Source organism: Dama dama, chromosome 27 (genome assembly GCF_033118175.1).
Source record: "Dama dama isolate Ldn47 chromosome 27, ASM3311817v1, whole genome shotgun sequence".
Classification (NCBI taxonomy): Eukaryota; Metazoa; Chordata; class Mammalia; order Artiodactyla; family Cervidae; genus Dama; species Dama dama.
The window spans coordinates 12753434-12773018 of NC_083707.1; the positions used below are offsets into that span (position 1 = coordinate 12753434).

The 19585-nt window shown below is 37.1% G+C and overlaps 1 protein-coding gene across 3 annotated transcripts in view; it reads right to left on the bottom strand.

Moving 5' to 3' along the window:
* CDH7 (cadherin 7) overlaps window positions 1-19585 on the bottom strand; it is a 137863-nt gene that overhangs the window by 43850 nt on the left and 74428 nt on the right. For 2 of the 3 annotated variants that reach the window (XM_061130768.1, XM_061130769.1), the window contains exons 5-6: window positions 17201-17368; window positions 14715-14902 (exon numbers count right to left, since the gene is read on the bottom strand). In XM_061130768.1, the coding sequence (XP_060986751.1) occupies window positions 14715-14902; window positions 17201-17368 (356 nt within the window). The remainder of the gene's footprint in view (window positions 1-14714; window positions 14903-17200; window positions 17369-19585) is intronic. The other variant, XM_061130770.1, reaches the window with a different exon arrangement.

Genomic DNA, 19585 nt, shown 5'->3' on the forward strand with positions numbered 1-19585 from the left:
AAGGTCTGTACAGTCAAAGCTACGGTTTTTCCAGGAGTCATGTATGGATGTGAGAGTTGGACCATAAAGAAGGCTGAGCGCCGAAGAACTGACACTTTTGAACTGTGGTGCTGGAGAAGACTCCTGAGAGTCCCTTGGACAGCGAGAAGATCAAACGAGTCAATCTTAAAGGAAATACCCCTGAATAGTAATTGGAAGGACCAATGCTGAGGCTGAAGCTCCAATACTCTGGCCACCTGATACCAACAGTCAGCTCACTGGAAAAGACCCTGATGCTGGGAAAGAATGAGGGCGAGAGGAGAAGGGGACGACAGAGGATGAGACGGTTGGATGGCATCGCTGACTCAAGGTACATGAGTCTGAGCAAACTCCGGGAGATAGTGAAGGACAAAGAAGCCTGGTGTGCTGCAGTTCACTGGGTCGCAAAGAATCAGACACGGTTTGGTGACTGGACAATAACATATATTGTTGTTCAGTCGCCAAGTCGTGTCCAACTCTTCTCGACCTCATGGACTGTAGCTTGCCAGGCTCCTCTGTCCATGGGATTTTCCAGGTAAGAATTCTCGAGTGGGTTGCCTTTTCCTGCTCCAGGGGATCTTCCCAACCCAGGGATGTAAAACACATCTCTTGTGTCTCCTGTGTTGGCAGGCGCATTCTTTACCACTATGTCACTGCTGATGCCTTCATAGATGTTCAGGGGTTAAGGGGGAGAAAAACAAGAGTTCTGAAAGTTTTGCCAGCTCTGCGGGTATTCTCTACAAGGTACTGACTCTTTCCTGTCTCACTGTGCTAGATTTTGAGATCTACGATAGAAGCCAAATGTAAAATCTTACATCTCTCCAGCAGGTAACAATTGTCTGAGACAGGTAAGATAGATATTCACTGCCTGCTGAATGAAGGAAACAAAAAAATTTAAGAACAAATTATTTGAAATGTAGCAAAATGTGCTTAGTCACTCAGTCATGTCCAACTCTTTGCCACCTTTTGGACTACAGCCCGCCAGGCTCCTCTGTCCATGGGATTTTTTTAGGCAAAATACTGGAGTAGTACTAAAGAAAGCTGAGTGCCAAAGAGTTGATGCTTTTGAACTGTGGTGCTGGAGAAGACTCTTGAGAGTCCCTTGGATGCAAGGGGATCCAACCAGTCCATCCTAAAGGAAATCAGTCCTGAATATTCTTTGGAAGGACTGATGCTAAAGCTGAAACTCCAACGCTTTGGCCACCTGATGCGAAGAGCTGACTCATTTGAAAAGACCCTGATGCTGGGAAAGATTGAAGGCAGGAGGAAAAGGGGACAACAGAGGATGAGATGATTGGATGGCATCATCAACTCGATGGACGTGAGTTTGAGTAGACTCCGGGAGTTGGTGATAGACAGGAAGGCCTGGTGTGCTGCAGTCCATAGGGTCGTAAAGACTGAGCAACTGAACTGAACTGAAGTAGGTAGCCATTCTCTTGCATCTCCTGCATTGCAGGCAGACTCTTCACCTGCTGAGCCATTGAGGTAACCCCTTATTGCAAAATACATGAAAGCAAATACAGAATAAGCAGTAAAAACTTAATGGGTGGGTCTATGTCCATTTTATAATTTTATAAGGGTCATTATTTTAACTTTCAAAAAACTCCATGTGTTAACAGCTACTTCTCTTGTGCTTGATACAGTCATATTTTATAAAATTATTTACATAAAAAGTATCTAGTGCTTACAGGTAAACTGGGACCCTAAGAACGCTATTATGAATAGTTGCAGGAATGTTTAAGCCTAAGACATTAAATCGTGTCAAGATATTAGGAATAAAATAAGTATACATATATCAAGAATTATTATTTTTATTATCTAGCTTCACAAGTGCCCTCTGACCTCCATGAGTACTTACATTAACATTTTAACCTAGATTTAAAGATCACTGAATATTTTTTAAACAGCAACTCAAGCAGGTATACCTAACACATCTCCATTTTGTAAAATATTTTCTAAATGTGTTTACATTTCAAATTGCTAATTGCACTGTCTAAAAAAGAGGTAGTACCATAAATTGCTGAATATATTCCCCAAGAACAATACATATTTATACAGTTCTTATCCAGTGCAGGGTATAGTTCTAAGAGTGAATTTAGGCAGGCTGTTTGAATTTCATAAACAGAAGTTTAGAAAACAAGCCTTGCAAAAATGACTGTATTTCTGCCCAACATCAAAAACCTGATTCACAGTACAGATCAGATTGATTCCCAACTTGCTGATGTCCATATTTCCCAGCATGCACTACTGACTGGACCACAAACTTCAGTGAAAGGGTCTCCATCACTTTCAGGGAAGCCAAACCCAGTTCCGACCCAAACACAGTTATGTTTCTCAGGGGATCTTTATGAAATAATGGCAACTATTAAACTGTCTTGATCCACATGACTACTTTGTGAGTCATGCTGACAGGGGAGAGGAGATTACAGTGGAAGTCAGCTGACCTGAGAGTCACCCTTACTTTTGCCATTTCAAGTAAATGTAACCTGAAGGTTTTTTAGTTTCTCTGGAGAAGAACTGGGACCCAAGATCTTTCTTCTTCTTTCACAGTATCCACAGTATTTCTTTTGTTTCTTGGTTTCTTGCTGTAGTGCATGGCATGTGAGATCTTAGTTCCCTGACCAAGACTGAACCTCTACCCCCGGCACTGGCACGGTGAAGTGTTGACCAGTGAACCATGAGAGGTCCCTACAGTATAGCCTCTCTCTTTCCATGTGCTTCACCTCCTCACTCCTTGAATCTGAGCCACCCAGTCCTGCTTCAATCAATATAAGTAGTAGAAGTGATGTAGGGTCAATTATGGAAATCAGCTTCAGAAAACTTGCAGCTTCTGTTCCTGCCATTCATGGAACAAACTCAGATTAGCTACTGGCTGACAGGAGGCATGCTTCCATCCCTTCTTACCATCCCGGCAAATAGACAGCCACCTCTACAGAGGAGCTCATGTAAGACCACCAAAAAACCACCCTGCTGGACCCCACCAAATCCTGACACATGAATCACAACCTAAAAAACTGTTTTAAAGCACTAGCTTTGGGGTGATTTGTTGGGTAGCAGCTGATACAACCACAAAAAGGAAGAGAATAAGAGTGGGTGACTTCACTTTTTGGTATCTGATGGCCAAATATAAAGGGAAAATGAACAAAAATAGACTTAACCAAATAAACTAATGGCAGAGAGGTCAGATCTATACATGGAAATTTCCATAAACTCCAGGCCCTCTATTCTTCAGTTCAGTCACTCAGTCGTGTCCGACTATTTGTGACCCCATGGACTGCAGCACACCAGGCCTCCCTGTCCATCACCAACTCCCAGAGCTTACTCAAACTCATGTCCATTGAGTCAGTGATGCCATCCAACCATCTCATCCTCTGCCGTCTGCTTCTCCTCCTGCCCTCAATCTTTCCCAGCATCAGGGTCTTTTCAAATGACTCAGTTATTCACATCAAGTGGCCAAAGTATTGGAATTTCAGCTTCAACATCAGTCCTTCCAGTGAATATTCAGGACTGATTTCCTTTAGGATGGACTGGTTGGATCTCTCCTTGCTGTCCAAGGGACTCTCAAGAGTCTTCTCTGACACCACAGTTCAAAAGTATCAATTCCTCAGTGCTCAGCTTTCTTTATAGTCCAACTCTCACATCCATACAATGATTCTATTCTTTTTTTTTTTTTTTTTAATGATTCTATTCTAATCATTGCCTTATGGACTATGCCCTGTCTTTACTATAGGACACAGATTCCAGGATCCAACAATCACCTCCCTCTATTGACAATATATGCAAATCCTTTTATTGATCTGAGTTTTTATTTCCTTTCTTGATCAGTTATTTTTAAATTCTCTTAAAATACCTTAATCTGTGACGACTACAACAAAATGCTTTTTCTGAATCTTTCTCTGCCCTATTAACTGAAGTCTGTCAGTTTCACCAAGTAATAGCTAAAAAATCCTTTTCCTCATTTTCTATGCATACTTTATGGTGTTCCCAATTGACCCCTTCATTTTAATTGCCATGCATATGCTATGACTCCCAAACGTAACTCTGTACTCTAGACTTCTCCTTTGAGATAAAACCCTTATTCATGACATTCTAGAAACAGTTACCTAGATGTCACAGGTAACGTAAAAGTAATATTACATTTTAATCACCTCCACACTCCCATTCTGAAGGTACAGCACATTTTTCATCTAGTTGCCCATACTAGAATTATTAATTTTATCCTTAAATTCTCTCTCCAACTTTCCTTACATAATCCCTAAATCTTCTCTTATCTATTTCTTAAATATTTTTTCCTTGGAATCCTACCCATTGAAACTAATCTAGGGAACAACAACCAGGGAAAAAGAAGGGAAATTGTATTTTATCTATGACTTGTCCTGAGCCAAAAAAAAAAAAAAAAAAAACCACACAAAACATAAAAGACTCATTGGAAAATGTCTTTGACATACACATATTCTGAAAAGATTACTCTGATAACTGCCAAAATCAAAGAAAACAGAAAATGCTACTAAGGAACAGAGTCTTAGTCCCTTAGTCTATCATGTGCTGACATTCACATTACTACCAACTTTCTTCAAGAACAGTTGATTTCTTCTTTTTTAAGAACTTAAATTCATCTCTAATCTTGACTATTCAAAAACAAGTACATTTATACCTTAATAAGCAGGTAACAGTCTCTATGCACGCATCCATGTTCATAAAGATTAAAATGATGTTAGGATCAACTTCTGATACACAACAACAATGGGTTGAACAAATTGGAAAATATTAATCTGAAAATCAGACATTCACTAAATTAGTTACTGTATTAATCTTATCACATCCAGCCTTCAAAACTAAAACCCGAAATGTATGCTTTTCCACAGTCAAAGGGCACGGAGATCTTCGCTCCATTTTGAGAAACGTGCATCCACAGCAGCAGGCTTAATTAAATAACATCTTTGAAAGGAAAAAAAAATGTAATGAAAAGAAAAAAAATAAATTGGAAATGTTGCTGGTTTCATTTTTCTCCACCACACATCAGCAGCATTTATGAAATACTGAAATACACACTTGACTCTGAGCATTAGCCCCTCATTACTGCAAGCAGCAGACAAGGACACGTCTCAATAACAAGACAGCAGACCCAGAGCTCAGAAGTCTGTGCAGCTGAGTAAGTCAACAGGAAACAGCATGTTCTAACCCTTCCTCCCCTGCAGGGGATGGAGGCCAGCCAGGAAACAGCATGTTCTAACCCTGCCTCCCCCGCAGGGGATGGAGGCCAGCCATGGGGTCAGTGCCTCCCCAGGAATGCTCTGTTAGTTGATGGTTTTGAGTCCATTCAGCCTTTTTGAGGGTATGAATATGAGGAGATTATGAAGACAAAGCAGTAGAATGGGCCTGAGGAAACTTAAATGTGTTATTTGACAATATATGTGCCTCCACACAAGCCATCCCTGGGCCACAAACTGGATGTGCGCTTATCCTTCATAGGAAATGCGTTTTGAAAATGCTCATTTTCTTACTGGACTGTAACTCTACGTAGTAATCTATTTTATAGAAGCAAAACCCATATGTAATCCCAACTGAGATTTTACACTGAAAACTGAAGTACATTAGAGGTAAGATTGCCATACTCAAAGGAAAAATGAAAGACTAAAGTTCCTACATTGTAAATTATGATGGAGAAATGTAAACAGAAAGAATTCTAGGTGGAAAGACAGACATGGTTTTCACTCAACATGGGATAATACTTATGTTCACGCATTGTGGATGTTGAAGCCCTAGGTAACTGGTTATAAAGCTTATCATCAAATCATTCATAAATGGCCACAGAAGTAGACTCTACTTTGCTTTAACTATTTAACACTATGGTTCTGCTATTATCTAAAATATACTTAAAAAATATATAATCATGTCTAAATGTACAGAAAGGATCACTGAATTCTAAGAGAAATAATTATCTGGTAATAGCCATACAAATCTTTAGCCTTGTGGTTTCTGCATATTTGATCATATGAATAAACATTTTCTGTATCAGACATTAGGACAGTAATAGCATAACCGTAGGTGGTGATGGTGATGGGCTACTCACATCTGCCTCTCGTGACCCCATAGATCATAGCCCTGCCAGGCTCCTCTGTCCATGGGATTTCCCAGGTAAGAATACTGGAGTGGGGTGCCACGTCATTCTCCAGAGGGTCTTCCCAATTCCAGGATCAAACCCAGGTCTCTTGCAGGTTCTTTACCAACTGAGCCACCAGGGAATCCCATATAACTGAAGGTAGTCTTTCACAATTCTGTCCTTATTTTTCTTTTTCTAACTAACGTATGCTTTAGAAAAAGACTGTTTTTCTTTCTCCCTGCCCTTAAATTTACCCGTATGCAAAGTACAGTATACATAGATGTTTCAAAATAGGATAATAACTTGCTCAAACTAGAATGAATCTCATTGTAACCATGATGGTGCATTGTTTATGAAAAAGCAATGGACTAGAGTTTTATTATAGAGTAGAAAGAAAATAGGTTCAGATGATTATCAAGCATGGTTCACAGGTACAAAATAACCTAATTCCAATAGAAATGGCTCTATCTAAATGGACATAAGAACACTATTATCCAAATGTGAAGTAGTATTTTAACACACACAACACTCAGAACAAACACGTCTTGAACAAAGTGCTCGTCAACATCCTAGCAGTGCCTGGTTGTAAATGTTTTCCTAAAGTTAGGAGAGCCTGGAAAACTTTTCAACAAATGATCATTTTTTAATGGACTGCCCACAACATTCTCTTATTTATCTCTGAAAATCTCAAGATATTCTGAGACTAATGGAAGAAAGCTTTGTCTTCTTTCAGAACTTCTTGGTTTTAGTCAGAATGCTCTTGTGACTCAGATTCAGAAATCTATTCTAAATTTCACAAATGATTCTACTATTATCTGGTCATGAAAAGAACAGTGAATTTATGGGACTCAATTGTTTTCTCAGACTCTGATCACTCTTAGGTGTCTCTGGAAATATTTTACCTGGAACAGAATATACACCCCCACTTTACTGAAATCTTGGTAAGCAGAACTGAAAATCAAAATCCTGTCCTTGAGGGCCATAAACAATTGCTATTTCTTGGCAGAGAGAATCAGCATATCTTAAGAGACTTCCTTCATTCTGAGAAAACCACTCCAAAGAGAGAGTGACTTTAGTTAAAAACAAAAAAACATAATATACTCTTCTGAAACTGACAGCCAAGATAGTGTTGGTTTCACGATGGAAAAGAATCAGCCTGCAATGTGGGAGACCTGGGTTTGATCCCTGGGTCGGGAAGATCCCCTAGAGAAGGGAAAGGCTACCCACTCTAGAATTCTGGCCTGGAGAATTCCATGGACTGTACAGTCGTCCATGGGGTTGCAAAGAGTAGGACACTTTCACTTTCACGATGGAAAATCACTTGGATTTGGGAGTAAAGACTGCCTTTGTGAGCTCACACTGCTCACAGTTTGTAAAATTATAAAAAATAATAAAAAATAACACAGAAGGGTTAGGGATACAGACAAGAAAGATGGATACTCCACATGTAGTCCCTAGATGGTTAAGTCCATGTGGTTGGAAGACAAGAGTTCATACACCTCTTCTCATGAACTATAATGAAGCTACTGGCTCAGAGGTTAAAGCATCTGCCTGCAATGCGGAAGACCTGGGTTCCATCCCTGACTCGGAAAGACCCCCGGAGAAGGAAATGGCAACCCACTTCAGTATTCTTGCCTGGAGAATCCCATGGACAGAGGAGCCTGGTGGGCTACAGTCCATGGGGTCGCAAAGAGTCGGACACTGAGAGCGTTCACTTCACTTCACTTTGTAGTTATCATTAGTAAAAGCCCTCCTGAATTCTAATACTTTTTCAATACATTCTTTTAGAGTTTTCTAAATATATAACTTTATCAATGATTATTTTACCACTTCCTTTCAATTTGTTGTACCACTCTGTCTTAATAGTAAAGTACTATTTTATACTATATAAAGTATTTATACTATACAAAGTATATACTATTTTATACTATATAAGGTATTACTTTGTCAACAAAGGTCCGTCTGGTCAAGGCTATGGTTTTTCCAGTGGTCATGTATGGATGTGAGAGTTGGACTATAAAGAAAGCTGAGCGCCGAAAAATTGATGCTTTTGAACTGTGGTGTTGGAGAAGACTCTTGAGAGTCCCTTGGACTGCAAGGAGACTCAACCAGTCCATCCTAAAGGAGATCAGTCCTGGGTGTTCATTGGAAGGACTGATATTGAAGCTGAAACTACAATATTTTGGCCACCTGATGCAAAGAACTGACTCACTGGAAAAGACCCAGATGCTGGGAAAGATTCAGGGCAGGCAGAGAAGGGGACGACAGAGGATGAGATGGTTGGATGGTATCACCAACTCAATGGACATGGGTTTGGGTGGACTCCAGGAGTTGGTGATGGACAGGGAGGCCTGGCGTGCTGCAGTTGATGGGGTCGCAAGAGTTGGACATGACTGAGCGACTGAACTGAAGGTATAAAATACTTTATAGTAAAATAGCTTCTTTACAAACTAGCTAGAATAATGAAAAATAAAATGGTGTTGAGTTTTGAATAGCAATTTCTAAAAAATAATTTTAAAAGGTCAGATTTAAAAATTAAAAAACTAGAATTCAGATTGTGAGCTCAGAAACAATAAAAAAATAGTTTTGGAGTGAAGCAGTGATAACGAATCTCAGGGGAATGTCAAAGAGAACAGAAACAAACAAACATACACCAGATCTATTCTGGATCAAGAAAGGACAAGACTAGAGAAACTTCAAGGATTTAAATTTAAAGAAAATTAAAAAATAAAAAAAGTGTGCTACTTGACAGGCCAGGAAAAGCGGTAACATTTTAAATAAATGTTTAAATAAATATCATTACAATTCAGAGCTTTGAAAAGAAGAGAAATGCTCAATGAATTAGAATGACAATCCCAATAATAAGGGTTCAAGAGAAATCAGAACATATAACTTTCTACTCCAGAGTATATTTTATCATAGCTAAAAGTAAAATACCCTTTATTATTTATAAGCCATTGTTTGCAAAGCATTGTACACATGTAACAGGGTCCTTGCAAAGGAGGCATAAAGACGGCCTTTCACATATATTACGCTTCATCTGGTACCAACACCCGCTTCCACACCGTACTCCAGGAAACCGGCCCTACTTTTGCTCTTTGAGCTTAACATGCCATATGATATCCTCTGTCTCATATGATATGGGCTTCCGTGGTGGCTCAGAGGGTAAAGCATCTGCCTGTGATGCGGGAGACCCAGGTTCGATCCCTGGGTCGGGAAGATCCCCTGGAGAAGGAAATAGCAATCCACTCCAGTATTCTTGCCTGGAGAATCCCATGGACAGAGGAGCCTGGTGGGCTATAGTCCACAGGGTGGCAAAGAGTCGGACACGAACCTCTGCACAGGTGGTTACCTCCATAAGAAAGCCCCCTTTCCCCTGTTTACCTGCAGAATAACACTACTGATCCACTGTGCAGCTTCTTCCTTAGGTCATGTTCAAATCTTTGAGTGACTAGCAGGGACTGACCAGTTGGCCGGCAGATGGGGCCTGGGCTCACTTGGGCACTTCTATAGGACCTTGGCTATTTACCCAAATCATTGTGACCATAGCTAACATCTACAAAAAAAAAAAAAAAAACCTACAGTATTACATTTTTACTAGACCACTGCCCAACAGTGAAAAGCATATGTGCACATACACCCTTCCTTGAACTAGAAAGACAAATTGTTGTACAGACAATATTACAACCTCTGTTTACCTATTCGGTTTAAAGAAGGAAGAATGGGAGCGATTTCCAGTCTTGAAAGATGAGGAAGAATAAGTGTGCAGGGGTGGCTGAGCCCAGAAGAGTCCAACAGCAGAAGGAAATATTCAAAGACCCAGAAGAAAATTGATGTTGCTTCTAGGAATTAAGAGGCTTAGTGTCTACTCCAGACCATTGCATAAAACTAGGAGTAGTGGGACATGCATCTAGCAAACACAAGTCTGAATAATTCTAGGGGGTCCAAAAATAGCTCTCTGATGTCCAAGAAAGCAGTCAGAATATGAGCTTTATTTGAGGTTTTGAGAAAGGAGAAGGCCTGGATTAATGCAAAACTAATGCTGAGCTACAGTGTTAGGTGTAGTCACTGCACAGAAAAAGTGAATTGCATTTTTGAATAAATAACTGCTCAAAGTGAAAAAAGAATTATGACTTCATAGTTTTTCCTCTAAAAACTAGATTAATATATAATACCATAAGCAATTTTGTCAAGTGAAACAAGTTTGCTGATCACTAAGCTTGACGTGCAAAGTAAATATACAATTTCCACTGTTTATAATTAACTTTTAGAGGAGCCATGTTTTACATTTGTTTATTTCAGTATTGGTAAGAACTCTGTGTTGGGTTGGTTAGGCATTAGAATGCATTAGCAGACAGTGAAAATCATAATTTTTAAAAAGGAATTTGTGGGTGGAGGGAGCTTTGGAAATAAAAATTAGTTTGATGTATACCAGGTAATTACCCTGATTATCTATTATTTATGCAGAACTGTGTGGAGAAAGAGGGTAGGAGGAAAATGTGAAGCAACGCTGTTGCTATTTAGTCACTAAGTCTTGTTCGACTCTTTTACAACCCCAGACTTTATTTTTTTGGGTTCCAAAATCACTGCAGATGGTGACTGCAGCCATGAAATAAAAAGACTCTTACTCCTTGGAAGAAAAGTTATGACCAAGCTAGACAGCTTATTAAAAAGCAGAGACATTACTTTGCCAACAAAGGTCTGTCTAGTCAAGGCTATGGTTTTTCCAGTAGTCATGTATGGATGTGAGAGTTGGACTATAAAGAAACTGAGCGCTGAAGAATTGATGCTTTTGAACTGCGGTGTTGGAGAAGACTTTTGAGAGTCCCTTGGACTGCAAGGAGATCCAACCAGCCCATCCTAAAGGAAATCAGTCCTGAATGTTCATTGGAAGGAGTGATGTTGAAGCTGAAACTCCAATACTTTGGCCACCTGATGTGAAGAGCTGACTCATTTGAAAAGACCCTGATGCTGGGAAAGACTGAAGGCTAGAGGAGAAGGGGGCGACAAAGGATGAGATGGTTTGATGGCATGACTAACTCGATGCACATGAGTTTGGGTAAACTCTGAGAGTTGGTGATGGACAGGGAGGCCTGACGTGCTGCAGTCCATGGGGTCACAAAGAGTCAGACACAACTGAGTGACTGAACTGAAGCCTGCCAGGCTCCTCTGTCCATGGGATTTCCCAGGCAAGAATAGTAGAGTGGGTTTCCATTTCCTTCTCCAGGGATCTTTCTTACCCAAGGATCAAACTGGTGTCTCCTGCATTGGCAGGCTGAGTCACAAGCAAAGCCGCATCAAGCAACATTTGCTAATGCTAAAGATCTTTAGCATGAAGAAAACTAAGAGATGATTACTGCCGATTATTTCTATGTGGATATTACCTGCATATTATAAACACTATAGGTCTATCTATTTAAATTTTAGTTTTTTCATATACAAGGCTTCGGATACCCTGTCTTAATACACATACATTCTCTTATAACGAGTTAATAGTCATTAAAATGTCACAAAACTATACAGTTTAGACTCATATTATCTGTTACTGAAGACTATTTTGCTTTCTGAACATAATGGTTTTACCCCAATAAGATGTGGAAAATACATCTTCTACATGAAGATGAAACAACATCAGATCAATCTTTCACATTAGTAAAGCAGAGCAAGCTTAACCAACCATCTCGAGCAATACACCATTACTCATTTTGTAGTCTACATTAATGTTTCTATACACTGTTTTACTAGACCCAATATGACACATAACATCATGTTAGCATTCAACACCTGAGTTCTCAAGGGATTTTTTTTAAGAAGCTCTGAATTTAACCTAAATATGAATTCTTGACCCTTGATATCTAGACAATTGACCTGGTTCTACACTTTATGGAGTTCAAAATGAACAAGATTCTCTTTATTGAATATTAAATATTTTACTGGTTATCTATGCCACAATGGTAAAGCTGCAAAATGTTCTACCATCATTATTTCTCAAGATTATCCTGTACACTGAACGTGCTTAATTATCCAAAGACAATCACTGACATTATATCAGAAAACAAAGGAGAAGAAACATTAAAAAAAATTAGACTAACAAAAATTGTCTAATAAAAATTAGACAATATTCATAAATTAGAAGCCATTGGAGTAAATAAAACTCATTTTTAGTTGTCAATAATTTAAACTAAAAATAACACAATTTTGATTCCATTTTTAGCATAAGAAATTATTGAAGCATTTAGCTAACTTCTCATATGATGAATTGATAAATCCTTATCAAATATTGGGCATTTATGAGGTATAAAACATTACTCAGTTGACTGTGCATGGGTAGGAAATCTTCTGTATCAAAAATAAAAAATCCATTAATCTTAATGCTTATAGAATTTGGAATGTTTTTGAGTCTTAATTCATTAGGCAGAAGACAATGTCTTTTTTAATACCTTAGACAGCTCAACGATATACTACATTTTAGCCCACTGTCTGACATCTCTGTGATATATGTCTGCATTTAGAAAAGAATTTTCATCAATACTCAAAATAGATCACAAAGTGCTGTCAATTAAACATATTTTGATTTGGCTACATAATATTCTTATAAGCCTAATAATATTGTAATTATAACTAATGCATATTATATACTGAAAAACAGTGAAGATCCGGAAACAGTTACGGTTAACATTTTAATGTTCTCCTGCAATCCTGTATTCTATAAAAATGAAAAAAAATTGTAATAAAGGGTCTGTAAAATTTTGGATACTGCTTTTTATGTAATATTTTAAATAATCATTTCTTGTAGTAGCTAATACAGTAAGAAAATATCACATCATTTTGATGATGCACAAGATTCTATAATTTGGAAACACCAAACATTATCTGTTCATTCTTTTGTTCCACATTTGATAATGATTCCATATGTTCATTGTACTAAATACCTTCATGAGATGTTGAGAAGGCAAGTTAAGGTGAAGCCTTTAAATTACCCAAAATGAATCCTAGCAGATACTAACCACTATCTAGAACAGTGGTATTAACTATCCGTTACTTTTATATCATTGTAAGTTATCAGTAAGTCTTACCTTATTTTTCCATGAATATTATGCTGTGAGATTAAATGCATTTTTGTACAGTTTTCTTATAGGTTTTTAAAAAAAAAAAAAAAAACAATTCTCTGAAACTTCTAGATATTAAGAAATTGAGTATAAAATTTTTCTATTACTGAAATATATCAAATACATGTATTTGTGTTTATTTCTTCAATGATTTATGTTATCTTAACATGATATATGAAATACATGTATGTATTCAATAAAACAATTCTGATATATATTTAAAATTTCTTGAATATGAGCAGATTGGTTTCAGATGAGTCTTTGAAATCTTTGAACAGCACTGCATTCTAGTGCATTCCTTTCATTTTAGACAACAAATAAAACATTTACCAACAGTTGGCCTATCCTAGTTATTAAAACTTTTTTACACAGATTGTCACCAGCTGAGCTAAAACAGCAGCTGCCCACTGGAAATAATTGCAGAAATGTTTTGCCCATTGGCCTGAAATCAAACATATGTTTTCCTGTAACAACTAAAACATAACTTTCTTTGTTGATGTGTGTTAATTACTGAGGGATGTTGATTACACAATTATACACCTGGATTGTCACACTAGCATAGAATCCCAGAGTCTTGAGTGTAGGCATTTTCACATATGCTTTAATTTTTAGTGTTTCACACATTTGAGAAATTATTACTATATTCTGAAACAATTTCTTTTGACTTATTTTTTTAAACGTTTGTCAAAGACCATGTCTATACCGAAAAGAGGGAGCTTATTTTACCCCAAATCTAATCAGAGTTGGAAGCTAATTTGCAAATAGTCTTTATTTTGGATTATAATGATTTTTAAAAATTTCCTTTGCACTTATTTTTTTATGATAGGTTTCATGAATTTTCCATGTTCTGTATAAATCTTTCAAATACTTTAATTAGTATAAATATTAAAAAAGAATAGCTGATAATACAGCTGGTGGTTTAGTTGCTAAGTCATGTCTGACTCTTGTGGCCCCATGGACTGTAGCCCGCCAGGCTCCTCTGTCCATGGGATTTTCCAGGCAAGAAGACTGGAGTGGGTTGCCATTTCCACTTCCAGGGTATCGGGGATCAAACCTGCATCTCCTGTGTCTCCTACATTGCCTGGCATATTCTTTACCACTGAACCACCTAGGAAGCCCCTTTCGCTGATTTTAGGGTTTCATTATTAGTCAACAAAGAAGAATATTCATGTCTTCAAGTAGATCACTTTAAATAGCATATTTGCCAGTTAAGTCCTACTGTTACAGAGCTATGGATAAGGGCTGTGGGTTTACTCAGAGAATAGAACTGATAGACTTTAATTACAAATGTTACCCAATTTTTTCTCTACAATGCTAACACTTGTAACTAAATGAGTAGCTTTTAACCCCTAAACATAAAATAACAATGGTTCTATGCTCCCATTCAATGTGTCTACTACATTATTCCATCAAAGCAGATATGGCTTTTCAGTAATCCTCTATGATATCATCCTCACAAGAAATAAAAACAAAGAAAATATTACCTTCTGTATAGTAATGATTCCTTCCTGTGTATCTTTGTCAACGGCAATCTTGAAAATCCCTAATCCATCACCATCCACAATTTTGTAATCCATTTCAGCATTAGCTCCTATATCTGCATCAGCAGCTCTAATTCTGGCCACAACGGAAGCCACTGGCAATGATTCTGGGACGTTATATTGGTACGACCCTGTGAAATGAAGAACAAGAAATGAACAAAACCTTATACCAAACTAACCAATAAAATTTAATTATCTGGCTATCTTGAACCCTCTTTGCTTAATTTGCTTTTATGTCTTTATAAAATAAGATGATAAGGCAATATGAGACAAATGGCAAGTTTCATACAGCTTTAAAAAATCCAAGGAAATGATTACCTAATAATCAATATGTCAAAGACGGCCTGGGGAAAAGCATAAGAAGTATTCCATACCAGTATTTCTAGTGGTGAGAAATATACTTACTTTTAATGACAAAAATAAAATTTAAATTGTAAACAGAATTAACGTTGAGACTTGACTATAGATAATTAATATGCATATATTATGTATATAAATATTTTAAAATTAAAATAGTATAGCTTAGACTTCAAATGGGCAGAAAATGAGCCTAACTAGTTCTCATTACTTAATGCTGGAATTTCCACAATAGCATCTTTTACTGAAAAAGTTTCAGAAAACTGGAAAAGGAAGTTGATAAAAGGCAATAGTTATGACTTGCACATTAAACTCAGTTGGGGCACAACAGTACAAGAGCAGAGACTGTTATTTGAACAGGAAGAAAGAGAAGCAGAAAACGAAGAGTAACTTTTTCAAACTTTCTTTTGTAAAAACTCTTCACCATCCCTCAACTCAAAAAAAAAGAAAGAAAGAAAACCAGCTTGGGAGGCCGGGGAAGAACCCTTTGAAAGCAGGAAATGCCCCTTCAACACTTCCCTCTAATCATCTACTTTCTCCTGCTTCCTCACCCTTTTCCTTTTCCTTTTGGCTGCTAACTGTGATGCATTTGCACTTTCTTATGAAGAAAAAAGAAAGGAAACTCTTTGAGAGAAACAGAGAAAGCAAATTGTATCCAAATGGAGGTACTACATGCTAGACGAAGAACCCTTGGTGTTTGCAATTCTATACATTTTGTTAATTGATTTTTAAAAAATGATCACAACATCATTTTTGAGTGACCCCTGACACATATAAGTTTCTTAGGAAAATCCAACAATTTCAAGCTTACAATAGTAACTAAAGGGTAGACAAAGAAAATCCCAGTCAAAATGAAAAAGTTAATGATATATTTTTGGCTTTCTTCACTTTAGTAAGAGAGTGTTTAATAAGCTAGAAAACTCATGCTCTGTCTTATCAAACCATGACAACTGAAATCCCAAAAAATCTGTGTCAATTCTTATTTCTCTAGTTAAAGAAAAGAAACAGCTAATTCTTTTACGAGCCAAACATAACTCTTCCCCCATTGTAAGCAATTAAGAACACAATTAAGGCTAGATTCTTTGGGGTTTTTTTAATGCTAAACTTAGGATAACTTTATTTTGCCAGGAGGTATCAAAATGTCTGTTTTACAATAACATAAATATCAAAAATATGTAAAATAAGAATAAAACATCTAAAGAAGCAGTGTTTGAAGGAAAACATGGTGACAGTCATATCTCCCGAGAAAGTGTCCTTGTTAGACATAAGCTTTTCAGAAAGGCATTTAAGGATACTGTAGTCTACACGATTCTTCTTACTTTCTTGAGTTTTCAAAAGAATACCACATATACTTACAAAAAAGAAAAAAAGGACAATTGAGAGAATAAGATGAAATGCCTTTTTTTTTTTTACAATTAGGACACCTCTATCTAAGAAAAATTTTCTTTTTTTTCCTTTTACTTGGTTAAAGAAAATGCCACATTGCTCAAAGGAACTAAACTGAGGGAATATGGTTTTCTGGTTCTTTGGACTGGTTTCTTTAGAAACACTGAGTGTTTGCATAAAAAAGATGTGGTAGATAGCAAAAGCAATGTTCAAGGTTCATGAACTGGTTAAAAAAAAGTGCAGAATGAGAAAGTTCAGTACTCTTTTTTAATCTTTACAAAATAAAGCAGTACTTCTAGTATATAGAATTTATGAAGTGTATTTGCATGTTACTATTTATAATTGGGAACAACCTCAGAGCTTACAGAATGTAAAGAGCAGCATGTCTTTGACTAAAAAAGAGTAATACATAAACAAACTTAATAACTGTCTAGTATTCAAAGTGAACCAAAAGAAAAAAAAAAATACATTTAAGACAAAGGTATAATTGCTCTTATTTGCTTCCAATACCTTTATTATTTCATATTACTGAATTAAAAATCAAGTCCCTGAAAAAATAAAATTGGGGGAGAATGTAATTGAGATTAACTATTTGAGACATATTTAGGAAAATTCCTTTTTAAAGACATTCCTATAATCTGGAAAGGAAAGCGAGCATGCTTGCCACATGCCTCAGAACAGCTTACTTCGAGGAAAGCGAGGAGGGTTGTCGTTGACATCAGTGAGGGTCACGGTGACCGACGTGGTTCCAGAAAGCCCTCCGTTTTGACCAACCATATCCTTTGCCTGAATAACAAGCAAATACTGGTCTTTAGCCTCTCTATCCATGTTTGGAAGGGCGGTCTTGATGACTCCTGAAAAATTTCAAATCCCAGTAAAACGCATCATGAATCGCTGCATTTATACTAGCGAAGAACACTGATATAGGTAGAAATAGCTCAAGTCGTTGCCTCCTGCTGTTTTCTTTACTTTTAATAACTTTAAAACATATTAAAGTCCAAAAAAATATAACAGCTATATAAACATTACAAAATGCCGAAATCACTGTAATGTAGAAGACCAGGGTGGAGAGCATTATCTCTAGGTTTTATGGAAATATGACTCAAAAATACCAGCTTAAATAAAATCTACTCTAGAAGACTGGGCAGTTGCCTGTAAAATATATAACTATGAATCTTTTTCTCTCTCACCCTCTCCAACATCTTAATTCCCAGTGACGTGAAATCACCATAAACCCTTTCAGCTATTGTCCCTGCTACTCTCCCAGCCAAGTAACTACGTATTCTCTAAATGAAAGAATGTGTCATTTATGCTTAACAAAGAAAACACCATTCCAAACTATGTTGCTGGATGACTTTAGGCTGTGTCTGTTGTTATAAAAACCTGAGAAAAAGTATTAACGATGAGAGTGACTGTGTTCATGAAAATCAAGATACTAAAAACATCAATGTGCTTTGCTGTTTCTTTCTAATAAATTGCATTTAATAAGGAGAGCCTTGAAGACTTCAGAGCTATAATAAACTGACTTCAGAACTCCATGCTGTTTGATAAGAAAGCTTGAACAACAATCACTGCTGCAGTAAATTAGTGGTTTTATATTAATAACCAATTATTATATAAATATATGAGACAATAGAATGATTATGAGATAAAATTTAGTTTGGCTATGGTCACCCACTGGTAAAGAATCCACCTGCCAATGCAGTAGACATGGGTTCAATCCCTGGGTCAGGAAGATCTCCTGGAGGAGGAAATGGCCACCCACTCCAGTATTCTTGCTTGGAAAATTCCACCAACAGTGGAGCCAGGCAGGCTACATTTCAGAGGCTCGCCAAGAGTCAGACACTACCTAGCAACTGAGCAGGCACACATGTATATAAAATAATAATATACTTAATATAATATACTTGGGCTTCCCTGGTGGCTCAGATGGTAAAGAATCTGTCCGCAATGAGGGAGATTTAGGTTCGATCCTTGGGTCTGGAAGATCCCCTGGAGAAGGGCATGGAAACCACTCTAGTATTCCTGCCTGGAGAATTCCAAGGACAGAGGAGCCTGGTGGGCTACAGCCCCTGGGGTCGCAGAGAGGACTCAGTATACGCACACAGAGATCATAACAAATGAAAATGTATCTATTTGATATTGCTCTATACAGATCTTGAAACTAGAAACAGCAGGTCATCTTTGCTAATTAGATACAGTAAGGAGGCTAGAATCCTACTTAATCATTTCTTGTACTTTCATCATTTCTGATAATGTCTTACCTATACAACTGGAACTCTACTTTGTTAAAAGATTCTAACTTTTAGAATTTAAGTCAGAATTTAAATCTCCCATGACTCAGACCTGAGGGACAGGAACTCTGGTATCATGGACTTCTCAGGAGCAAAACTGGGCTGTCTGATAGAGGATGGTTCTTTAGGAAGAAAATGATTGTAAACAAATTGGAATAAACATTCTTTTTTCTGCATGTTTGGCATAAAAATGTTTTTATACCCTCCAAATTTATAAGATGTTTTTAAAAGCTGCCATTTAAAAATGTTGCTCATATTCAGCATAAAAATGTCTTTATACCTTCCAAATTTATAAAACATTTTTAAAAGTTGCCAATTTAAATTATTTAAATGCTGACTCTTCAACGGACACATATAATAATGGTCTGTGTATATTTCAGCCCTAAGTATAAGTTACAAGCCTGTATTATACTATACTTGGTCTGCCCTATTCATCACAATATCCTACAGTTTGGTAACTACTCTAGCAGTGGGAAAGAGATGAAAATATCTTTTAATAATTTAAGAATAATTTAAACAATATGTTATTGGTTCCAGTATGTTAAGATTCCTAGTTAAATAACACTCATACTATCTTAAGAAGCCACATTTTTGTTTAGTTCTGAGCCGTACCTATCAAATACAAACACACACATACACATATATACACACATACACCTACAACACATCAATATTTTAAGCATTTAAATTACATTTGAGTAGGCCATCTATTGCCACCTGCCAATTCAGGAGACATAAGAGATGTGGGTCCAATCCCTGGGTTAGGAATATCCCCTG